This window comes from Sphaerodactylus townsendi, linkage group LG05, assembly GCF_021028975.2.
Source record: "Sphaerodactylus townsendi isolate TG3544 linkage group LG05, MPM_Stown_v2.3, whole genome shotgun sequence".
NCBI classification, from domain to species: Eukaryota; Metazoa; Chordata; class Lepidosauria; order Squamata; family Sphaerodactylidae; genus Sphaerodactylus; species Sphaerodactylus townsendi.
Window position 1 is genome coordinate 32,315,553 of NC_059429.1, and position 20,985 is coordinate 32,336,537.

Genomic DNA, 20,985 nt, shown 5'->3' on the forward strand with positions numbered 1-20,985 from the left:
CTTCCCAAGGAAAACAAAGCAATGCAGAAAAGCTTGGAAGCACATCTGAACACACATCCAACTGCATTTGCTGTCTATCTGGTCTGTGATGCTTCAATGGATCGTGTGCTGATCCAAATACAAATTTAACTGAAAGCATTGCAATATAGATAGTAAGTCAGTCATGGCATCTTTCATAGTTCTACCATAGTTGCAAACTGTTGTGTAACACACAGACCCTAACTGTGCCTAGAATTCTAAGGGAATTAGATTTAGTCTGGGTACAGGAATATACATACTTAGTACTAAAAAAATTAGGATTAATTGGCAAATACTGTGGGAAGAAAATCTAGTAAAGAGAGGAGAGAGAATAATTTTTGACCAACCTGTTAATGAACTGCACGTAAATAATAAATGAGCACACGAATATACAGTCCTTTTAATGTATTTACCTGAATTATTTTTCTTCATGAGTTCAGTGTGATTTTGAATTGATGTTCAATTAAAAATTCTCTTTAAAGAGATTAAGGAACTGATTTATTTATTGATAACTGGAGCCGCAAAGGAAGGCTGTGGTTTGGGAGAATAGTGTTCATGCAAAGAAGTCTCCTGTGTTTCTTGCTTAACTTTAGGTTTGCTGTGCTGCAGGCAGGCAGGAGCTGGAGGGTGGCTGGACAGGCCAGAGTCAAGGCGGGCAGTATGTGAGGTGCAGTCAACCAGTCTGGAGTCAGGGCAGGCTGCCAGCAAAGGTATAGTCATAACCAGTCCAGAGTCAGGGCAGGCAGCAGGCAAAGGCGTGGTCAAGGCAGTCCGAAGTCAAGGCACAGGCAGGAGATCAGGCAGGCAGGCTGAGAGTCAATGGTCAGAGGGAGACCAGGCATGTGGGGCTTACCAGGAAGTACACTCATTGCACCCAGGAAGAACCAAGGGAGGTTTTTTTTATAGAACTTCCTGGTTATTGAGGCTGGAATCCTGCAAGAGTTCAATCCTGATTAGATGCAGATGCCTCCATCTGGCAGAGCCTTCTACCATACCTTGCAGCCATGCGAGCACTTCTCCTTTGACTCTGCAGCTGTAGCCTCTGCGTTTTCCTCTTTTCAGCAGCTGGCTTGGCTCTTCCGATATTCCTGAAGGCTCTCGCATCAGGCTCTGACTGACCTTGCAAGGAAGGGCCTGGTACTGGCTCTGTTGCCTGCATTTCCTCGCGAGGAGCTAGCTCTGAATGCTCAGTGTCTTCTACATCAGAGTCCTCATGCCCAGGAATTGGCTCATAACATTTGCTTTGCATGGGGCATTTTTCCTACATTAACATGCAGTCCTAAAGAGATTTACACCTTTACTGTTTATACAGAAACAAATGGGACTTGTGTGCTAGTTGTACATGTGACACTTCAGTTGTGACAATATTAAAATCATGATATTTTAAAATTACCACAAGTAATAGTCAAAAAATGTCCTTTTTTTGCAACTTGATTTAAACACATCTAGAAACCTTCCCCATTGCCACCAGTGAAACACTAAATAGGGCCCAACCGCTTTGATGAGCGAGTAGCTTAAGGCCCATGAAATGATTGGAAGAACCTAGAACAACCTACGAGAGGTAAAAAAGCAGCCACTTTTGAGCCTAGAAGCCAGATTGTAGTTCATCCCTCGATCAGCCCTAGCTATAAAACAGAAAATCACCACAATGCTGAAAAGGGAGGATATTACCAAGACATAAGGAAAGTATTAGTATAAAAGTCTATAATGGACAGCAGCATTAAAGTGGAAGAGAAGTCCAAAAAGGAGGGTCTTAACATTTTCTTGGAGATGCAAAATGGTACTTGTTATGAATCTGGAAGAAGCAGTGAGGAAGCCAGGTTATTGAGGAGTCAGTGACTGAGTTTCCCTGCTGGACCACCACTCAAGGATGTAGGTAAGGGCGGGGAGGTGTTCTCGGGTTCAACCCCCCCCCAATTGAATGTCCGAAGCTCCGCCCCCCCATTTGTGTGTTTTTTGTATTTTTTAGTGTTTTGGTTTTTGGCCTGCAGGGGGCACATTTTTAGGTTAGCAACACCATAATTTCAGGAATTTGTTGGGATACTCTCCTGATGAAACTACCCAGGTTTGGTGAGGTTTGGTTCAGGGGGTCCAAAGTTATGGACTCCCAAAGTGGGTGCCCCACCCCCTGAACCCCCCATAAAAATCTACACCTACATCCCTGTCACAACTGAATGCTATAAATTGGGCTGCTTTTTGCAAAGATATTCCAGTGAAATAACTCCCACACAGAACCTGACAAAGAGGTATTCAGTTTAGTAAGAACTCCAGAAGAGTATAAACCACAGGGATAGGTAAAACCCCTTAGGTTTCCCTCAAGACTCTGCCTTGTGCTCACTCAAGTTATTCCCCATATTTCCTGGGAAATGGATTGGGCTGGATCCTCTCGTGTGGTAACAAAGGGTGAGATGTGCTATGGCATTATTCACAATCACACACCTTGAATAATAAGTTTCCTGAAATGGAATTGAGTCAACATGGTAGAAGCAAAGGATTGCTGAAAGGATGGCAGACCATGTCCTCAAAACCAAATGTTAATATAGATAGCATAATTTTGGAAACAGATACATCAAAGATATTATTTTGCTATGTTGGATGAAAACACAGCCTGAATTTGCTTATACAATATTAATGTAAAAATGAAACAGAACAGGGAGAGATCTTACATATTGGTATGCTGTTTTCATAGCTGGGCTGGCTTTAGTCATGGCTGTGTTGATCAGAGCACCTCCTTTCTGAAATATAGAATACACAGATATTTTGAAATCTACCAAACATATATTAATTCTGCTTTCAGCAGAAATAAAAGGTTCTGCAAGAAAAATAACACCTTTGTTTGAAATGGGGAGGGGGTAGAATCACTAACACTCTTATACTCTACTTTGAAAGCTTCCACAGCTGGATTTTGTCTGCTGCTGACCAGAGGTTATAATATGTCATTTATATACTTGACACTTTTATCAATGAACTTTAATGTAATCATATAGGGCACAATCCACCAGGAAGTTCTTCTTCACATGCCCCCTCTAGATGAATGGAATTTGTGCAAGAGAGGCTTACACAAAGTTCATTGTGCACATACTCTCATATCTGTTTTGTACATGCTTAGAGTTTTTTCCTGCAAGCTACTACATAATCGCATAATGTTAATACATGGAAGCCACAGATGCATTTTGTACTGGAATACAGATACCACTGTATATCACAATGACACCCCATATCAGGGTTGAACTTGATATTATAAGGGAAGCATGGATTCCTAGCTCTCTATATCTGTCACGGAGTTGGGGAAAATTTTTATGGAAAATAATTGGCAGAAGGCAGAGCGGTGAATAACCTTTCCTCTGTCAACCAATTCTGTCCTACCAACTCTCTTTAGTTTTTACAGTGTTCTCCAACCAAACCTACGAAGTCAAAAATAAGCCTAGGTCTATTTCTGACACCACTTTGATTCTGGTTAATTACTGTAATTTGGCATGAAAATTTTTAAACATTCCTTGTCTCTCTAACAGTGATGGATAGCTTTTGTTTTGTTTTTTCTGTTTCAATTGCACACTCATGCTTATCTCTAACACTTAAAAAAAGATGTTTATAGAGCAATAGTACCCTTTTTCATTCAGATAAACTGAAATGGAGAACATATGAAACAAGCGCATTTTGAGTTGACATGACCCATTAATAGTACAACATAATTTATCTAAACTTAAAACAGCTATTTGCTAACTTGTATAATGAGGATATGTATTCTTTTTGTTGTATTTTACAATATTCTATTAATATGAGTCTCATAAGAATTTTTATGGCTTGAGTCCTATCCGCTAATTTTGTTAAATATTAGTAGTGTAAAATCATGGAACTATACTAAAAACAGAATTGATATTAGTAATATTTACAAATACAAATACAATACCTTTAATGGCATATAAAAAGTGGTAAAATGCAAATTATGTTAAAACCAATTGACTAAAATTTACACAAAGGTTTCACCCTTGATCCAAGTGCCTTTGTTAAAAACCTGGCAACTGATTCAGTAGTGTGGGGATGATGGTCACTAAGCAAGTATGAAACTATTTCCTTGTCTGATCTCACTGAAAATTTCTTCAAGATGGCCTCGAGAAAAAGCAACCGATAGACTGCCAAATCTTTACAACAATGAAGGGAGCACGTGTTCAGTTGTTTCTGGCAGGCCTCGGCCAAGCAAGCAGGAACAAGTCCTGTTCTCCTGTGGGATGCCATGATATCTGCCTCTTGTTTGGGCAGTCGGTAGCACATTAAGCCGAGCAAGCATAAAATATCTACGGAGATATGGATTGATTAAATTACTTCCCAGATATTTTAGCCATAAAAACCCGCAATGGTGGGTGAAATGCCATAAAATGTGGGAGAACAAGTTCTGCAGGCTCCAGCTGTGAGAAGCTGCCCTTCAATGTCAAGAGTAGTCGCTTGTTTCAAAACTCTTGAAAGCCTGTCTTTCTGGCCTTTCATCAGTAGGAGTTGGTCAAAAAAAGATACACCTCCATGTTGCTTTATTTGATTGATAATTTTGGTGTGCCAGGTGGAGTGGAAGTGGTCGCTTAACAGGAGATATGCGCTCAGACTGCCCGGAGGGCTCTAAAATGAAGGCGAAGCCAGTATTTAAAACAAAGAAAGCCAAAACCCGGGAAAAAATCGTCTTGGCTCCGGTTTCTAAACAAAGAACTTGGTACGTGACTGAGTTGGGAAGACCCAATAAACGACGAAAAAACAAAGATTGAACACTCTCTAATTTCTCAGCGGTTTTTGCTCCCCAGATTGGAGTCCTCCGTGAAGTAATTGTGGCAGTAGTTTTAACTGAAAACTTCCATTGGCGGCAGGAAAAAAATTGACCGCCTCTGGTGTGAAAAAATCTGGATATTGCCGACACTTTGGTTTTACTTGTATTGAGAGTCTGGTGGATATGAGAGGTCCAGGTTAAGGAATGGTGGAAGGTGATTCCTAAATATCTGTATGAATGGACCTGTTCAATCAATGTACCGTTTATTTTCCACGTGCTGAGTTTTTTTGAATTCGATATTAGTAATATTTATATTAAGAGAGTGCTTGGATACTATAAATCCATTCTGCTGTTAGTAATATATTCCAGTGATTTTTTAAAAAGCTTTCTGCCAATATAGTTTCATACCTTAACTGTATACATCCACTGGTGATATGATTTTGAATTCCCTAAAATGTAAGAAGAAAACAGGAAAATTGAACACACTTTAAAAACTATGTATAAAAAAGCCTCAGAAAAACCAGAGTTCAGAATGTCAATACTGAGCACAATATCTACTGAATTTAAAAGGTTCCAGGCAATGCTGAATGTTAACATGAGGATTGCCCTTTGATAGTTTTTTTTTATTTTTATGAATATTTTAGACTGTTTCGCATTCTCTAAGGAAATGTACTCCAAATTAAAAAAAACTTAAAACATTTTAAATATTTGAACTGTATTTTTAATTTCAGAATTCTTTTTAAAACTATTTTTTCCTACTGATATAAAATAGGCATAAAGAATAATTTATTGCAGAATAACTCATCCCCCCTCATCTCTGTTATCTACAGTAGCTACCAACTCTGTAGGTAAAACAAGTAAGGAAACTGGGAGAATGATAAACAGATATATGTTCAGTGGGTGCTATTACTTTACTAAATAGTTTTGTTCCCCAAGCATTTGAGCTACATAAATAAGGACTTCTGGATTAATTTTTTAAGAGAGAAATACAACTTTTGTGATAGTGTGAAGAGTAAGGACAGTAGCTACAATGGAAATTCTACCCCAACGTCTTGAGCTTGCAAACATGAGAATGAATACGTTTTCCAGAGAATATGCCAATATTCCTTTGCAACGCCAGGAGTTTCAGAAGCCTCTAAAACTCAGCAATAAATCTGACATATAGAGCTAGGAGGAAATTCTGTTGACTTGCTTTTGCTGGGGCATAGCCAAAGAACTAACAGCTCTTACAGACCACTTCTAAGGTTGGAATGATACAGGATGGCGGCAGACCCGTGGCAAACATGAGTCACCAAATACCTACAAAATAGGATCAGGGAACAGTTTCCAAATCTAGAAATGACAGCTGGAAAGGGGTGCCGAACCCACCTAATGTTTGGTCACAGAGTGCTGCTAGGGAAAAATTATTTGGGGGAACAGAGAGAGCTGGGCAGTAGAATGGTTCACACCAGTTGTTCTTCTGCTTGAAATCACAACACATGTACCCTGCTTACTTGGTGGCAATCCACTTATGAAGACACGGATCTGCCTTTGTCATGTACAGATTTTTTCCTAAAGGCCAACAATTTCAAAATATAATTTTAAAAAATCCAAAGTTGGAATTATTTCTGGCAGCAAAATGTTTTCATTTAAAGTGGCACGTTAATACCCTTGGAGCTAAGCACATATTTTTAAAACATGATTCTAAGGCCCTTTCCACACGGGCCAATAACAGCACCCTAGGGATGGCAAAAATGCCATCCCTAGGGAGCTGTTTGCATGGGGGGCGCAGCTGCATCGCAGCCTCGCTTCCCCCCTACGGCTGGAAGGCACCACTCCCCCCTTTCCCAAACGCCTTACCATGTCCTCCAGGCCAGGGGACACGCCCCCCCTGCCCTGTGACTTCCGAGCTGTCGCATAGGGAAGGGAGGCGTGTCCCCTGGCCTGTGTGACACGCCGGAGGCCGGAGGCTACGGTAAGGCGTTTGGGGGATGGCGCAACCTGCGCGAGAGGTGGCTGCACCTGGCCTTTCCCTCATCAAGAATCGGGACCGTTTCCTGCTTAACGTGTCCCAGGGGATTGGGTCAAGGCCATAAAGCGGAAACGGCCTAAGACTAAATATGATGCCAGCATAAGACTAAGAAAATAATATTGTTGGGAACCACCTAATTCATGAAAGTGTACCAAATATCAGATCAAGAGAGCTGATAGTTCTTTAATACACACTGTGAAAAAAATGTTCACCCAGAAATTATTCTAATTTGTTCAATCAAATGTCCTTTCAAGGAAACAGATTTGAAGATAGATTGAAATATGTGTTAAGTACCATCAACTCAGTGGTTTAGTAGTTAAGAGCAGATAGACTTTAATCTGGAGATGATGTTGGTTTCTCCACAAGAAGCCTGCTGGGTGATCTTGGGCTAGTCACAGATCTCATACCCCACCCACCTCACAAGATGTCTGTTGAGGGGAGAGGAAGGGAAGGAGTTTGTAAGCCGTTTTGAGACTCTTTATAGCTGAGAAAAGCTGGATGTAAATCCAAACTCTTCTTCTTATCACTTAGGGCAACCACATCAATTAATGATCTCCAAAATGTCCTATTAATAGCTTTGTTCAGTTCTTGCACACTGAGGACTGTGGCTTTCTTAATTGAGTCAATCCAGCTCATGCTTACTCTTACTCTTTTCTTGCTTCATTCAGCTTCTCCTACCATTCTTGTCTGTTGCAGTGACTCTTGTCTTAAAATGTGACTAAAGCACAATAGTCTCAGTTGTGTCACGTTAGCTTCTAGGAAGAGAGAATTTTGTCTTCTAGGAAATTGATCTAAAACCCACTTATTTGTGTTTCAGGCAGACCATAGTACCCATAATACTCTCCTTCAGAGGACGACTTTCTTCTGGTCAGCTTTCTTCACGGTCCAACTTTCTCACCCATACATAGCAATGATGAATATAGTATGACATATCTTGATCTTGGTTGCCAGCCGTACATCCTTACACTTGAAGATTTTTTCTAGCTCCTTCATGGCTGCCCTTCCTAGTATTAATCTCCTTCTGAATTCTTGGTTGCAGTCTCCTTTTTGGTCAGTGATGGGACCAAGGAACAGAAAATCTTGAACAAATTCAATTTCTTCATCATCAACTTTAAAAGTTCTGTAATTCCATGGTAGTCATTAATTTTGTCTTCTTGATGTTTAGTTGCTGTACTGCTTTGGCATTTTATGCTTTAAACTTCATCAGAAGTCATTTCAGGTCTTCACTATTTACTGCCAGTAATGTGGTATTATCAGCATATCACAAATGGTTAATGTTCTTTCTGACAATTCTCTCCCACCATCTAAATCTAATCCAGCTTTCCTTACGTTCTGCACACAGATTGAGGAAATACATCCTTGTCCAGCTCCTTTGCTAACTGGAAACTTTTCTGGTTCTCCATGCTTTGTTTAAACAGTAGCCTCTTGGCTAGAGTACAGGATGTGCATCAAAACAATCAGATAGCACACCCACTGTCTGTCAAAACTAGCATAGCTTTTCATGATCCACACAGTAAAAAGCCTTGCTTTGATCTACAAAACACAAACTGATTTTCTTCCGAAATTCTCATGTAAATTCCAGTAGCTAATGAAAATTTGTAATATGATCTCTAATGCCTTTTCTTTTCTGAATCCATCTTGAACATCAGGTATTTCTCGTTTTATATAAGGTAAGATAGTTTGTTGGAAGACTTTGGGCATTTATTTACTTGTGTAAGGAATTAATGCAATAGTCTGATAGTTGCTTCCGTCTTTGACAGCTCTTTTTTTTTTCAGAAATGGAATGCAGACTGAACATTTGCAATCTGTGAGCTATTTGATGGCATATTCTGGGTAACATTTTGACTGACTCAATTTCCATGGCTTGAAGCAGCTGTATTGAGAGCCCATCTGCTCTTAGCGATTTGTTTCTCTCAGTTGCTTTGAGTGCAGCTTTCATGTCAGTTTCTAAAATTGCAGGTTCTCCTTCAAAAGATATGTGGTAGCTTCTAATTTACATGGTCCCGCCTGCCATGACATAGGGTTTTCTGAATCTAAGTGATTTCATTTTTATCTTGCCCTTCTCCCAAGGAGGCAGGATGTCATACATGTTTCTCAAATCTTCTATTGTATTTTATCCCCACAACTATTCTGTGAAATAAATTAGGCTTAGAAGGTCACCCAGAGATTTTCATGGCTGAACGGGAATTTGAACCTAAGTTCCCCAGTCCTAATACTACACTAACCTGCCATGCTATACTGGCTCTCATTGGCCACTATACCAATCACTTTATTGTAAAATACACTCCCTTCTCTATTTGCATAAATAATTTGTGGAGTGAACTTGTTTGTCCAAAACCCCATTGGCTCATAAAGAGAAAAGGATAACTCAAAGGAGGGAAAAATTAATTTAAAATGCAAAGGGGGATTATCAATCAAATTCAAATTGTTCCTCCGTCCTGGTTTCCTCAGGTCTGCCAAGGTACTGAACCTTATTTTATATCATATATTTTAAAAGAGTCTGATTAACTGGTTAAGTATCTTGTTTGAAAATTCACCAACAGAAGTCTGGCTAATTAAAAAAAACTTGCTTCATTACTTTAGCATTTTGAACAATATGGTATCCATTTTGTATATCTAACAACTGTTTAATCACCCAGAGAGATATAACCAGAGAACTTTCCACAAGAATCACTGTCAGACTGAAAAATGATTTTAGAAGTTTCTGTGGATGAGGGAAGATGAAAGCAGCCAAATAGTACCAAAGCATACCTATACCTCCACTGAAGCCACCTGAAGAGATTTCTTCTTCAAACACATCGGAGAACCCTTTCCCTGAATTCAGCTTTGCAAGTCGACCTTCAATAAACTGCAATAGAAAATGATCAAAGCTATGATGTCTTTGTTAGGAATTCATATTTTTACCTTCCTAATTTATTGCGAGCTACTAAAAATGACAGAAGTACAGCACAGACCCATTACTATTTGAACACAATGTTCCAAAATCTGTGTAGTCATTTCCACTCTTTGACTTGTCTCAGTGCTCTCTTTCTGTCCCTCGTTTCTAGCTCAACATGAGCACAACCTAACTACAGGATGGTCAACTCACATGACAGATCAGTTATACATCTACAGTTATAGATCTACACATATTCCAGTTGTGAAGGAACTTTGTGCTAGCAACACCACAGTAACAAGCTTCGCCTTTCTCACATGAACTCCCTTTGACTGTAGCATCTGATGAGTTGCAAGATCAAAATTTTCTTCCCTTTGGTAAGATGACAAACAGATCATAAAAATTCATATTAGTTTATGGTCAAATTTAGCAAAGCATTAGAAAAGATTCTGCTTCATAAACAACCAGGACAAATTCTCGTCCATCTATTAAGTGAAATCATAAACCACACCACTACATTTAATCTACATACAGCAAAACACAACTAAAACCAAGCAATTATAAGAAACATGGTGACATGAGAACAGCAGAATTGCCACATCATATTTGAAAGTGTGGCTTCATGTGTTGCTAACACAAAAACCAACAGTGAGTGTGGCAGTGTGACTTCATCTTTCCTATGTAGGGTATCAAGCAGAAACCTGGGGTTATCTCCTTGGAGGCAGTCTGAAATGCATGCCCAGGGAATTTCTCTTTTTGACTTCACATGTGAAAAGCAGCATATGTACATATTCTACCAGAATATATTTACAAATTCTAAATCTTTTCCAAGCAACAATGTCTTAATCCTGAACAAGGCTGTGAATTTGATCTATATTATTATACAGCTCAGTTCTGGTATTTTTACACTAAAATCCCATATCTTGTTAGGTGAAAGAGCAATCATTTATTATACTTAGGAACAGAACCCCAAGCACTGAACTTTTTGTAGTTCTAAAAATTTGCACGGTTCTTCCTCCATATTTGATTGTGCATGTACATATGTGTATTCACTGACCTTTCCCAAGATTAACCCTTTTTTCTTGCTGCTGTTATTTAAGGAAAATTGTATATACTGTTCACCATCATTATTACAGTCTACAGTAAAGTGAATGGCTTGAGTCAGTCATAAAAGAAACAAAACCTGGCTATTTGCGGACAAGGTAGGAGTTTCTATACATTCAGGGAATTCCACATGTATACAACACTTTGTTTGGTTTTTCCTCTTTTGGTTAATTTACAAATAAGAGGCCTGATGGAGACTGTGAATGTTCCAGGAAAACAAAGTTGCAATTACCTGTAACTGTTGTTCCATCAAATATCTTCTGGGCAGGAACACGTGGAGAACTGACTAGGCTTCCAAAAGCTTTGGAGCACTTAGAGCACTCCCCCAGCCCAGAGCCCAGAGTGGGCTGACTTTCTGCCCAAATTGACATGTCATGAAGTCAGGAGAGTGCAGCTCTTTCAGTTCTCCCTTCACCACTATGGAAGAGCACCACTGAGGCAAATGGCAGGCCACAGTGGGGAAAGGAGGGTGGGATGCAGTCCTGTACAGAAGACACTCAATGAACAACATTTACAAGTGCAACTTTGTTTTCATCATCATGTCATCAGTGCAATTCTGCATGGGAGAGTAGCAAGAACACTTAACACGGAGGCAGATGTAGGCTTGTCAACAAAACAATAATTGTAAAACTGCTCTCCCAGCAGTTGCATCTCTTCAGGAATTCATGTTGATGGAGTCATGACAGAAGAAAGTGGATGGAGCAAACCAGGTCACTGCCTTACATATGTCTGGGAGATCAACCATGATGAGGAAAGCAGCTCAACAGACCTAACTTGAATGAGCCTTAGCTTGAAATCTATATTAGCATTGTTGTATGCTGATCTAATTGCAGAAACAGCCCAGCTAGAAATGGTTTGTGAAAAAGCAGCTTTACCTTTCTTGGGGCCCTAAAAACAAACAAACATTTTGTTTCTTGTTTAAATGAACTTGTATGACAGAAAAGGAGTGTCATTTTGAGGACTGATTGCTCAACTGACAACCGAAGATTTTGGGGAAAAACAGGCAATGTAAGAAAACTTACGAAACTCGACAAACAAGAAGAAAAGGCTGAACAGACCTGCACACATCAGGGGCAAGAAAGGAACTGAAAGGAAGCTGTCACATGACTGCTTGAGCTTGAAGGAACCATCATGGATGACACAGGGAGGAGAGCACTCCCTGCAGTTGCTATGGAGTATGAAAGCCAGCCGACCTGTGCAGGTGGCGTCCTCAATGTGGGGCTGAACTGAGACTGTAGATGAACCTCTGTTGACCAACCTGAGGCCATTTTTACTTTGGCCTTGTTGACTTTGCTATTGTACTGTCCATTGCTATGAGCATATATTTTCCCATGACTGTGGCTGAAAGAGATTCAAGAAGTTACCTGATTGCCCTGACTTCTAAAAGATGTATGTGTGTTTTAGACTTAGATTCTGAACAATGTCCCCAAACATGCAATGAACTGCAGTAAGCCCCCCTATCTGTTAAAGAAGAAACCATGGAAACGGTAAAGTCAGGAGGAGAGGTGCCCAGGTTGACAACTTTGGGCAAGTTGACTTGACAGTCTCGCCAATGAAGAGATCTTAGAACCTATCTGGGTATTGAAAGTTTATGACTTTGGGAATCTACGTTAGGCCAGAGGAATCTTTCTAACTTGCAAACATCTCTTGTTCAACCTTGCATGGAGAACTACTGTAGTAGTGGAAGCCATCAACCCCAGGAGTTTCTGTATGCAGATGGTCTTTGGAAACTTGTTATTGGTAAAGATAGTGACTAAGGAATGAATGGTTTTGATCCTTGGAAGTGGTGAGTAGGCCTTGAGGGAAATGGTATGCAAAACTGCTCAAATCAACTCTATCTTTTGGATAGACTGTAATCAAGACTTTTCAGTATTGATTACCAACCCCAAATTGGTTAACGTTTGAGAGATGAAAGCTAGGTCATTTTCCAAAGATTGGCAAGAAGAAGCCACAAACAGCCAATCATCCAGGTAAGGATACACCACACAGCCTTTTGATGTTAAGAATGCAACCACAGCTGACATGCAATTTGGTAGTAATACAAGGAGCTGTAGCTAATCCAAAACACATCATAGTCATATTAAAACATTTAAAATTTCCTATAAAATTTGTGGATCTTGTGGAAATAAGAAAGTATGCACCTTTAAATCTAGGACAGTAAACCAGACGTCTTCAGATAACATAGGATGTCTGAAAGTGACAACATCCTAATTTTATTTGTTGGGAAGGCTGAGGTCCAGTAGCGGCATAGTGGTTAACAGCAGGTGATTAAGAGCAGATGTACTCTAATCTGGAGGAACTGGGTTTGATTCCCAGCACTGCCACTTGAGCTGTGGAGGCTTATCTGGGGAATTCAGTTTAGCCGGGCACTCCAACACATGCCAACTGGGTGATCTTGGGCTAGTCACAGCTCTACGGAGCTCTCTCGGTCCCACCTACCTCACAGGGTATTTGTTGTGAGGGGGTAAGGGAAAGGAGTTTGTAAGCCCCTTTGAGTCTCCTACAGTAGAGAAAGGGGGGATATAAATCCAACTCTTCTTCTTCTTCCTCCTCCCACCCTTCTTATCAACAAGAAAATAACTGGAATCAAACTCTGTTCTAGAGAAACAGCAGACTAAGTTGACTGATAGCCGCTTTCCGAACCAGCATAGAAACCTCAGCTGCTTGTAGAGGCGAGGAAAACTTGGAAGGTGATGGAGAAAAGTAGGGAGGGATAGATTCAAAATCCAAATGGTAACCAAAATTTTACTATCAAAAGAACCCAGTGGTCTTGATGATTAAAGAACAATGACAACCTGTCAAGAAAATGGTATGCAATGCCTTGTAGTCAGGCTACCTGCTTTCACCTGGATTGTGGATACCTAGGTAGTGGATACCTGGGGAACTGCCTTCCCTGTTTCCCTTTTTGCTTATGTATTGAGGATGTATTGGGGATAAATTGAGATCTGAACCCTTGGTGAGATTGCGGGTAGCAATAATGTTTATTACTGGTGTGAGTGATGAGGGAAATACCTTTGTTTAAAACCTCTGGAAGGTAATATTCAACTATTTTACATTAAATCTGCTTTTTCTAATCCTGTTGATGGTATGAGTCTTCTCACTGAAGAGATTCTTGCCCTCAAAAGAAAGATCTTCAACTCTGGCCCTAGTGCCAGGGGGTAAGGAGGAAGAGCTGAGCCAAGAATGTCTTCTCAAGACCACTCCTGATGCCATGGTCCTGCAAGCACTTTCAGGCATAAGTCTCATGTGTTTAACCAGCCTAGATCTCTCAGCAAACAAGACCTTGCCTAAAGTCTTTCTGTCCTTTGGCAAGGAATCAATTGACCCATGTGGTTCCAAAATTTTTTTTGATGTCTCATCACAGCAATTAAATTGGATACTCTAGGGTCAAGAGCACCAGAAGAGTATACTTTTCTCTCCTTACTGTCTAATTCCCTTCTCTCCTTATCCATAGTGGAGGAATGGGGTCCAGACAGCTAATGTGAGGAATGGTATGGGTATGGAATGGTAGAAGAGGAATTCTGATCCTTCCTATGCTACCTCAACAAAGACAACGAAATGAAAAGAAAACTCTGAGGTAAATGAAACACTGAGTTGAAGCCAGTCATCTCTCCAATGCAGGACTACCCTGAAGACACGATGATGAAGGACAGAATGCTGAGAGAAGCTGGGACTCAGTTACCAGAATTAAAACAGGCTTTCTGCCCACAAAAAAATAAAATTCTGATGCATGCACATAGCCCTCCAGGAGTTACAGAAGGTTGAAGGCAGTTTCCATGTCAATTAAGGAGGAGGACAGAAGAGAGAGAAAAAATATCCTTATGATCTTTGTTCTGGAGGCAGGGGTTAGGCGAAGTTTCTTGGTAGGCTTCCCCCACTTATTCACAGAATTCTTCACAAAGATAGTTTCAAAGGGTAACTGTGTTGGTCTGCAGTAGACAGCTAGATTTGAGTCCAGCAGCTAGCACCTTAGAGACCAACAAGATTTTCAGGGTATAAGCTTTCAAGAGTCAAAGCTCCCTTAGACCTTTTTCCCCACAAAGACAAATAGTATTTCACCATGCCTTCAAAACTTCTATAAAGTTTACACATGACATAAAAACAGAGACAGCATCTATATGCTCAGAGTGCCTCAGAAATACAATGGAAACGAATATAATACAACCTCCCAAAAGAAACAACAATCTCTAATAAAAGCCTTACAAGGCCTTAAAAGAGTAAAACTAAGTGTCTTCCATATCCCATCTCAACCCCAGGCACTGACATTTTTAGAATGCTTTCAAGCAGTAGTCTTTTTTTTTCAGGGCTAGGTAGCCCAAGTATGAGATAAACATAGAAAACATTGGACTGACTGTGCTTTTTCCAACATAAATTACTACTAAATCACGGTTCACTGACATAGTGCACAGGAGCCAATAGAAATTAACTGTTTGCCTGACTGTCATACACTATCACTGATTATCCAAACAGACCTGTCAGTGACAATCTGATGTTTGTCAGTGGAAAGATTGATGACATGAAACAAACTGCTCTATGAATATGAAAGATAATAGCATTTGAATATGTGTGTGTGTGAAGAGACAGAAGTAGCAGCAAAGAACATACTATCATTGTTGATTATTTCCTGTCGTTCTCACAAATACTCTTCCCACTCAGGCTGGCTCTTCTCCAAGGGGGCTTGGTTCATGGTCAGACTGCAGTATGGGATCACTGGATTATTTCACAGCAAGAATGAGATAAAGCACCTTTAGCTACACCACTGGGCAGAAAACATTCCTTGAACCACAAGATATTATCTGTTTGGGGAAAGCTAAAGAATGTATCTCTTGCTACAAAACCCACAGATGATTTATGAATAGACTCATCATCAAACAAAATTACACAGACAGAAAGTGAGCTGTTAAGTTTTTGTTTTCTGTGAAAGATTAAATTAAAAGAGGACTTTAATACACATGGAGACTCTACTGAACTGAATTGGGGGAGGGGGTGAACAGCTTAGCATGTTGTGGATTATGGTGGATTTTTCCTAAGAAACAAAACAATGTAAAATGCAGGTATGGACTACTGGGGAGCAGTTAATAGCAAAAAATATATATTATTAGTTCTCAGTGGCCCTGATTTGAGAAATAATTCTTTCACAGTTATATGTTGGATCCTGTAAATCTGTTCCACTAACTGCAACATCTTCTCACAGTGCTTGCATCACGGGAAGGCCCATGACTAAAGGAAGGCACTGCTGAGGGATCCAACCTTTCATTTTCTTTCTGAATTTTTACATAAGCGTGCTCCATTAACGTCTAGATGGTGCCATCTTTATTTTTGGTCTGATCAGTTCTGGCTCATGACCACTGTCAGGAAAAGTTGCTGAACTTAGCTCTGAAGTAGTGCCCTTTGAGACATATCTGAACTGAAGGGCACAGATGTGGAGATGTTCTGCATTCTGTTCCTGGCAATTTATATAACAGAAGATGTCCAGCAAAAAAAAAAACACCCCAGCATCTGCTGTCCCATGTATGCGACCAAGTAAGTATCACTAATAGACTATCATAAGTTAAGTAGATCAGATGAATTAATTACATCTATGGTATATTATTAGCATATTCCTGTTATTTTTATTTCACCTAATCTTTATTTTGCCCATCCTCCAGTAGGCATGGTGTCTTCTCTCATTATTACCCTAACAAGTACTCTATATCTCTGAGAATGAATGAGAGAGATCCTTGCTTTGGAGTCAGCAAAGATATGCTTGTGCTTCTCCTCTCCTGGGCATACACTTTTGCAAAAGTTTCCCATATCTATGTAGGTGGGCTTTGAAAAGAACTAAGAAACTAAGAGTTTACAGGTGCTTAACCTCTGTGTGGCACATCCAATCTTGTTCAAAGTCTTCTGTGTCCTAGTTAGTACACTGGTGTTATAAATTTGTGGTAATACCATGTATCTGGAAGATATGAGGTTTCCAAAACAATAATAATGAAAACTACTTTCTGCTAGTGTCTATCTACTATTCTGGTATAAGCCTTTGGGTTATTTTTACATAATTTATTTTCTACTGAAAACATTCTCCACTGGATTTACAGCAATTTTTTTAGTACAGCCCTTTTCAAATTGAAGCAACTTTGAATGGAAACCAATTACAAATGAGCACTCTTGGAGAAGAGGCAGCCGGATAGAGGATAAGGAGGAGGAATAATGCCAAATATAAATTGAAGCAGCAGCACATTGACTATAAAAGTGATTTTTTTAAAAAAAAAATCTTTCTTTGCCTCTTGCAAGATCGTATTATTTTTACTGTATGCTATCTAATTAGATATGGCCATATTTCACTTGCATGGAATAAATGTCTACATCAACCAATAAATGTCAGAGATATTTTTATAATGACAGTTGACCACTATCCTGTGAATTTCACTGATCTATCAAGGTAGTATATCTTCAAAGAGAGAGAGAGCAGATTAGCTAAGCACAGCCTCCCCTGCCTAAGATGTTTGTGGCTTTAATCAAAAGTGTGTGGGCCTTTTTGTTTTGTAGTTCAGTTCACAATGTTCAGCTAACACATCTTGACTACACTTACGCTATTTTATTTTCACCACTCCCAAGCACCAGGTTCCTTAAGAGAAACTCTTTATAAGAACATAAGAACAAGCCAGCTGGATCAGACCAGAGTCCATCTAGTCCAGCTCTCTGCTACTCGCAGTGGCCCACCAGGTGCCTTTGGGAGTTCACTCAGTTTCCTTCAAAGAGGAGAGGTCTGAGTGCTATGGAAGCCTGGCGAATATTCACTCACAAACTCCAAAAGAAATGGATGGCAATTGTGGTGGAAAACACTGGCAATGCTGTGTCCTCTGCAGAACTTGGACAGTCCCCTGAGGCCAGGAAACCTGAAGCCCACCAGGCTTTTGTGTCAAGCTTCTGCTCTAGTACCTAGGACAGCCAGTTCACACAGTTGCAAAATCTACACTTGAGACGGGTGTGGGGGTAGAAAAGAAAATGAATAATGTATCTTTCACAAATGATTGTATGGGAAGACAAAAAAATGAACACATTAAGCATATAAGAAGTCACTGGCCCTTCAGTTTGTGAGGTCTTTTTTCCAATGTAAAACCTCTGAAATAATGCCTACTTGTCAGCTGACACCAGGGCCCTACAGGACCTCAAACAGTTCAGCAGGCCCTGTAAGATGGAGATGTCCCACCAGACCTTTGGTTGAGGCCACCCGTATGTTCCAGTGCCATCTGCCGACCTCCTTGTACCACCTGTGCCATCTTTAACATTAATGCTATTTAACATTAGGCCCTTGACTTATTGCCCATGCTTGTCTGAATAAATGGAGGATCTGTGTTCAAACTGACCTGGGTTGTTTATGGGCTGAAGGTTTCACCATCTTGGATTTTAATGTTGTTAGGGTTTTTTAAAAAAAAATTGTTTGTGGTTTTAATGATGTTTGTATGCTGCCCTGAGCTCAACCTTGGTTGGGGAGGGCAAAATAAACCTTCTATGAATGCTTAACTATGCTACCCAAATGCTAAATGTTGAGACCTATTGCCTATGAGAACCAATATAGATTGCATTTAGTGGCTACAAGTGGGGACCCACAAGAAGGGATAGTCATTGTTCAGACATGAGGGAGGCAGTTTAAGTTACCATAGTTATGGTGCTTCACCCTGATGCTTGCAACCAATACCATGAGAAGGAGATGAAGGTAAGTGGAAATGGAGGTAGCAGAAGTGGGATAGTGAATGGTCCTTCCTCTTTCCCTCAAGGGTCCCCACTTAACAATAATGCTAACAATATTTTGTTAATAAACATAGGACTGCCCTCTGTTCTTCCAGTAAAGAGCAACTGGAAAAGGACGTTTGAGTGAATGATAGAGACACATTTTTTGGCTTGCTTGATTACTCAAGTAAAAATGTTCAGATATGTATCAAAACATATTTCACATCATATCTATTCTTGAACATGCATATCGAATGCACTTGTGAAGGAAACGACAATCCACCCACTTTACAGTACCTGTTTAAAAAGTTGAACATTCACTGCAGTTTCCAGGAACTGTTTTGTAGCACTGTAACGATGCTTGACAAAGCTTTCTTCACAAAAAGTAACAGGTTCTCCCTAAATTGAGAGAAAGAGGGGGAATTAGAAAGGTAATTTTAGATACTGCATATCCCATTTTTCTCCTGGGGGCCCAAAGCAGTTTGCATCACTCCCCTCTTCTCCACGGTATCCTCACCACAGCATTGTGAAATAGATTAGACAGAGAGAAACCAACTGGCCCATGGCGCCTTAATGAGCTACTGTTAGAAGGAAAAGAGGTTGGCAACCCACTTTGTGGGTCCATGGGAACACCTTATATATATGTATCTGTATGTTGGCCAGACTTATCAATCTCACGGTACTTTAGATCTACCCTTGGAAAAAAATCATGATCACTGCCTCAAGTACCTTCAAATTTATTTCTAAGTTCACGATAGAAGTTAGCAGTTATGGCTAAAATAATTCTAGTAAAACTTTTGCTATGGTAATAAATTTTTATTGTTGATTTATTGTTCTTCTTACAATGCTTATGTTAGAGCATAGAGGAATTTTGTGTTGATAATGGACACATGTTCTAATAGCCCTCTTAGTATTGATTTACATCATACTTTCAAAGTGTGTTCGATCAAGCCCTAGTAGGGATTCTGTGCTGAAGAGCAGACTACTAATACTCAGACCAGAAAAAAACTATCTGTTCTTCATAACAACTCTTGCTATAGAATTCTATCCCTCCCCAACTTCTTTTCATGGGTTGCTGAGCACAGCAGGAGCCATTCCATTTAAGCTGTATTCACATTTTAAGCAAGCTCCTTAACATAATTGTAAATAACTCTGATGCACTGACTCAGATGGTGTAATCATCTTCAGCTGAAAGCATTAGCTAAACCTATATAATTATATTAAAACCAAAACCAATTCAGGGCTAAAGAAGAAATATCTTGGCTTCCTAAAATATCAGGGCTAAAACCCTCCTTGTTTCTCCCATTACAGGAAGGCATTTCATAATAATATTAAAAATAATCAGTTTTCTTTGTAAAACAAATGGGCATAGCTAAGTGGAAGATTGAAAGAAGGGGCACGGATTCCTGAGAACTCCTAGTTAGAGACAAATGTGAAGCTCTATCAACATAATAGCACTTATGCTAGCAAAAGAGCATTTTGACTGGCAGAGAAGGAGCATTTCTGTCCTTTCTTCCCAAGATTGTTCATAAGGGATCCCCTCCTCACAGAGGAGCCTCTGGCACTGTGTCTCTGTGTTGGAGGAGTGAACTGTAAGAGGAGAAGGTAGCGAAGTCCCACTTGGATGACTTCACTCCTTGTGGTACTCTGGTTCCAAAGCTCTATAATTTCAGATGCCTCCCAAGGAAATGTTTCCATAATGATTACTAGTTAGTAGAAGCTCTTCCAAGGATGATCCAGGTACACAGAGAAATTGGAAAACTGAATGTGGAAAAGATGTTTAAAATGAATCATGAAAGTTCTCCCTCAAATAGGCCACAAGCCACACTTCTGGGTTTCAAAGGGAAAAAGAATGTTAGATTAGGGATAAAGGAAGCTGGAGGAGGAGATCTGGGGGGTTGGGAAGAACAGCTTTAAGATTCAGTGCTCTTTCCTGAAATGCGAGCAGGAAGATAACAAATGGAGACAACATTGCTTTTCTCATTCTTGGTTTGCCTCTCTCTGTATTAGCAAGTTAATCCAAAAACTATTAAGTCTACTAAAGTTTTGCAGTCAAGGTCAAAAGAAGTATTCAGGGGAAGATGATAGAAGCATGGCCACGTTTATTAATAACAAAACTTATCAAGAAAATAAGCACAGAAAACTACTTGCTAATTTGTGAACCGTCTTGGATGGAAAATAAACATAAAGCTTGATAAATGCGTAATTCCTCGTGATAAAGCATGAAGGAAAAAAATTCAACTGTAATACATTAAACAAACCACCTTTCTTAAAACATATATCATTAAAAGATTAAGAAGTATATAAACAGCTACCTTGATTTATACAGTACTTTAAAAAAGTCTGGCAAGCTTTCAGAAAGTTAGCCAAGAGTAAGATAAAGCTGTGCAAAAGATACAGAAGCATTTGCACGCAAAGAGAGAAAAACCCACCCACAATGTCTTTTAAAAATCACAAGTTTGCTTCCACAAAGATTTTACAGTTTGGAAAAAAGAAATTAAGAGCTGAAGA

General features: G+C 39.7%; 1 protein-coding gene across 2 annotated transcripts in view; it reads right to left on the reverse strand.

Annotated features, from left to right (window-relative positions):
- The window catches only part of DENND1B (DENN domain containing 1B), a 228,878-nt gene that overhangs the window by 20,656 nt on the left and 187,237 nt on the right, over positions 1-20,985 (reverse strand). Inside the window, exons 14-17 of one of the 2 annotated variants that reach the window (XM_048496683.1) lie at positions 18,772-18,873; positions 9,534-9,630; positions 5,180-5,220; positions 2,685-2,753 (exon numbers count right to left, since the gene is read on the reverse strand). In XM_048496683.1, the coding sequence (XP_048352640.1) occupies positions 2,685-2,753; positions 5,180-5,220; positions 9,534-9,630; positions 18,772-18,873 (309 nt within the window). The remainder of the gene's footprint in view (positions 1-2,684; positions 2,754-5,179; positions 5,221-9,533; positions 9,631-18,771; positions 18,874-20,985) is intronic. The other variant, XM_048496684.1, reaches the window with a different exon arrangement.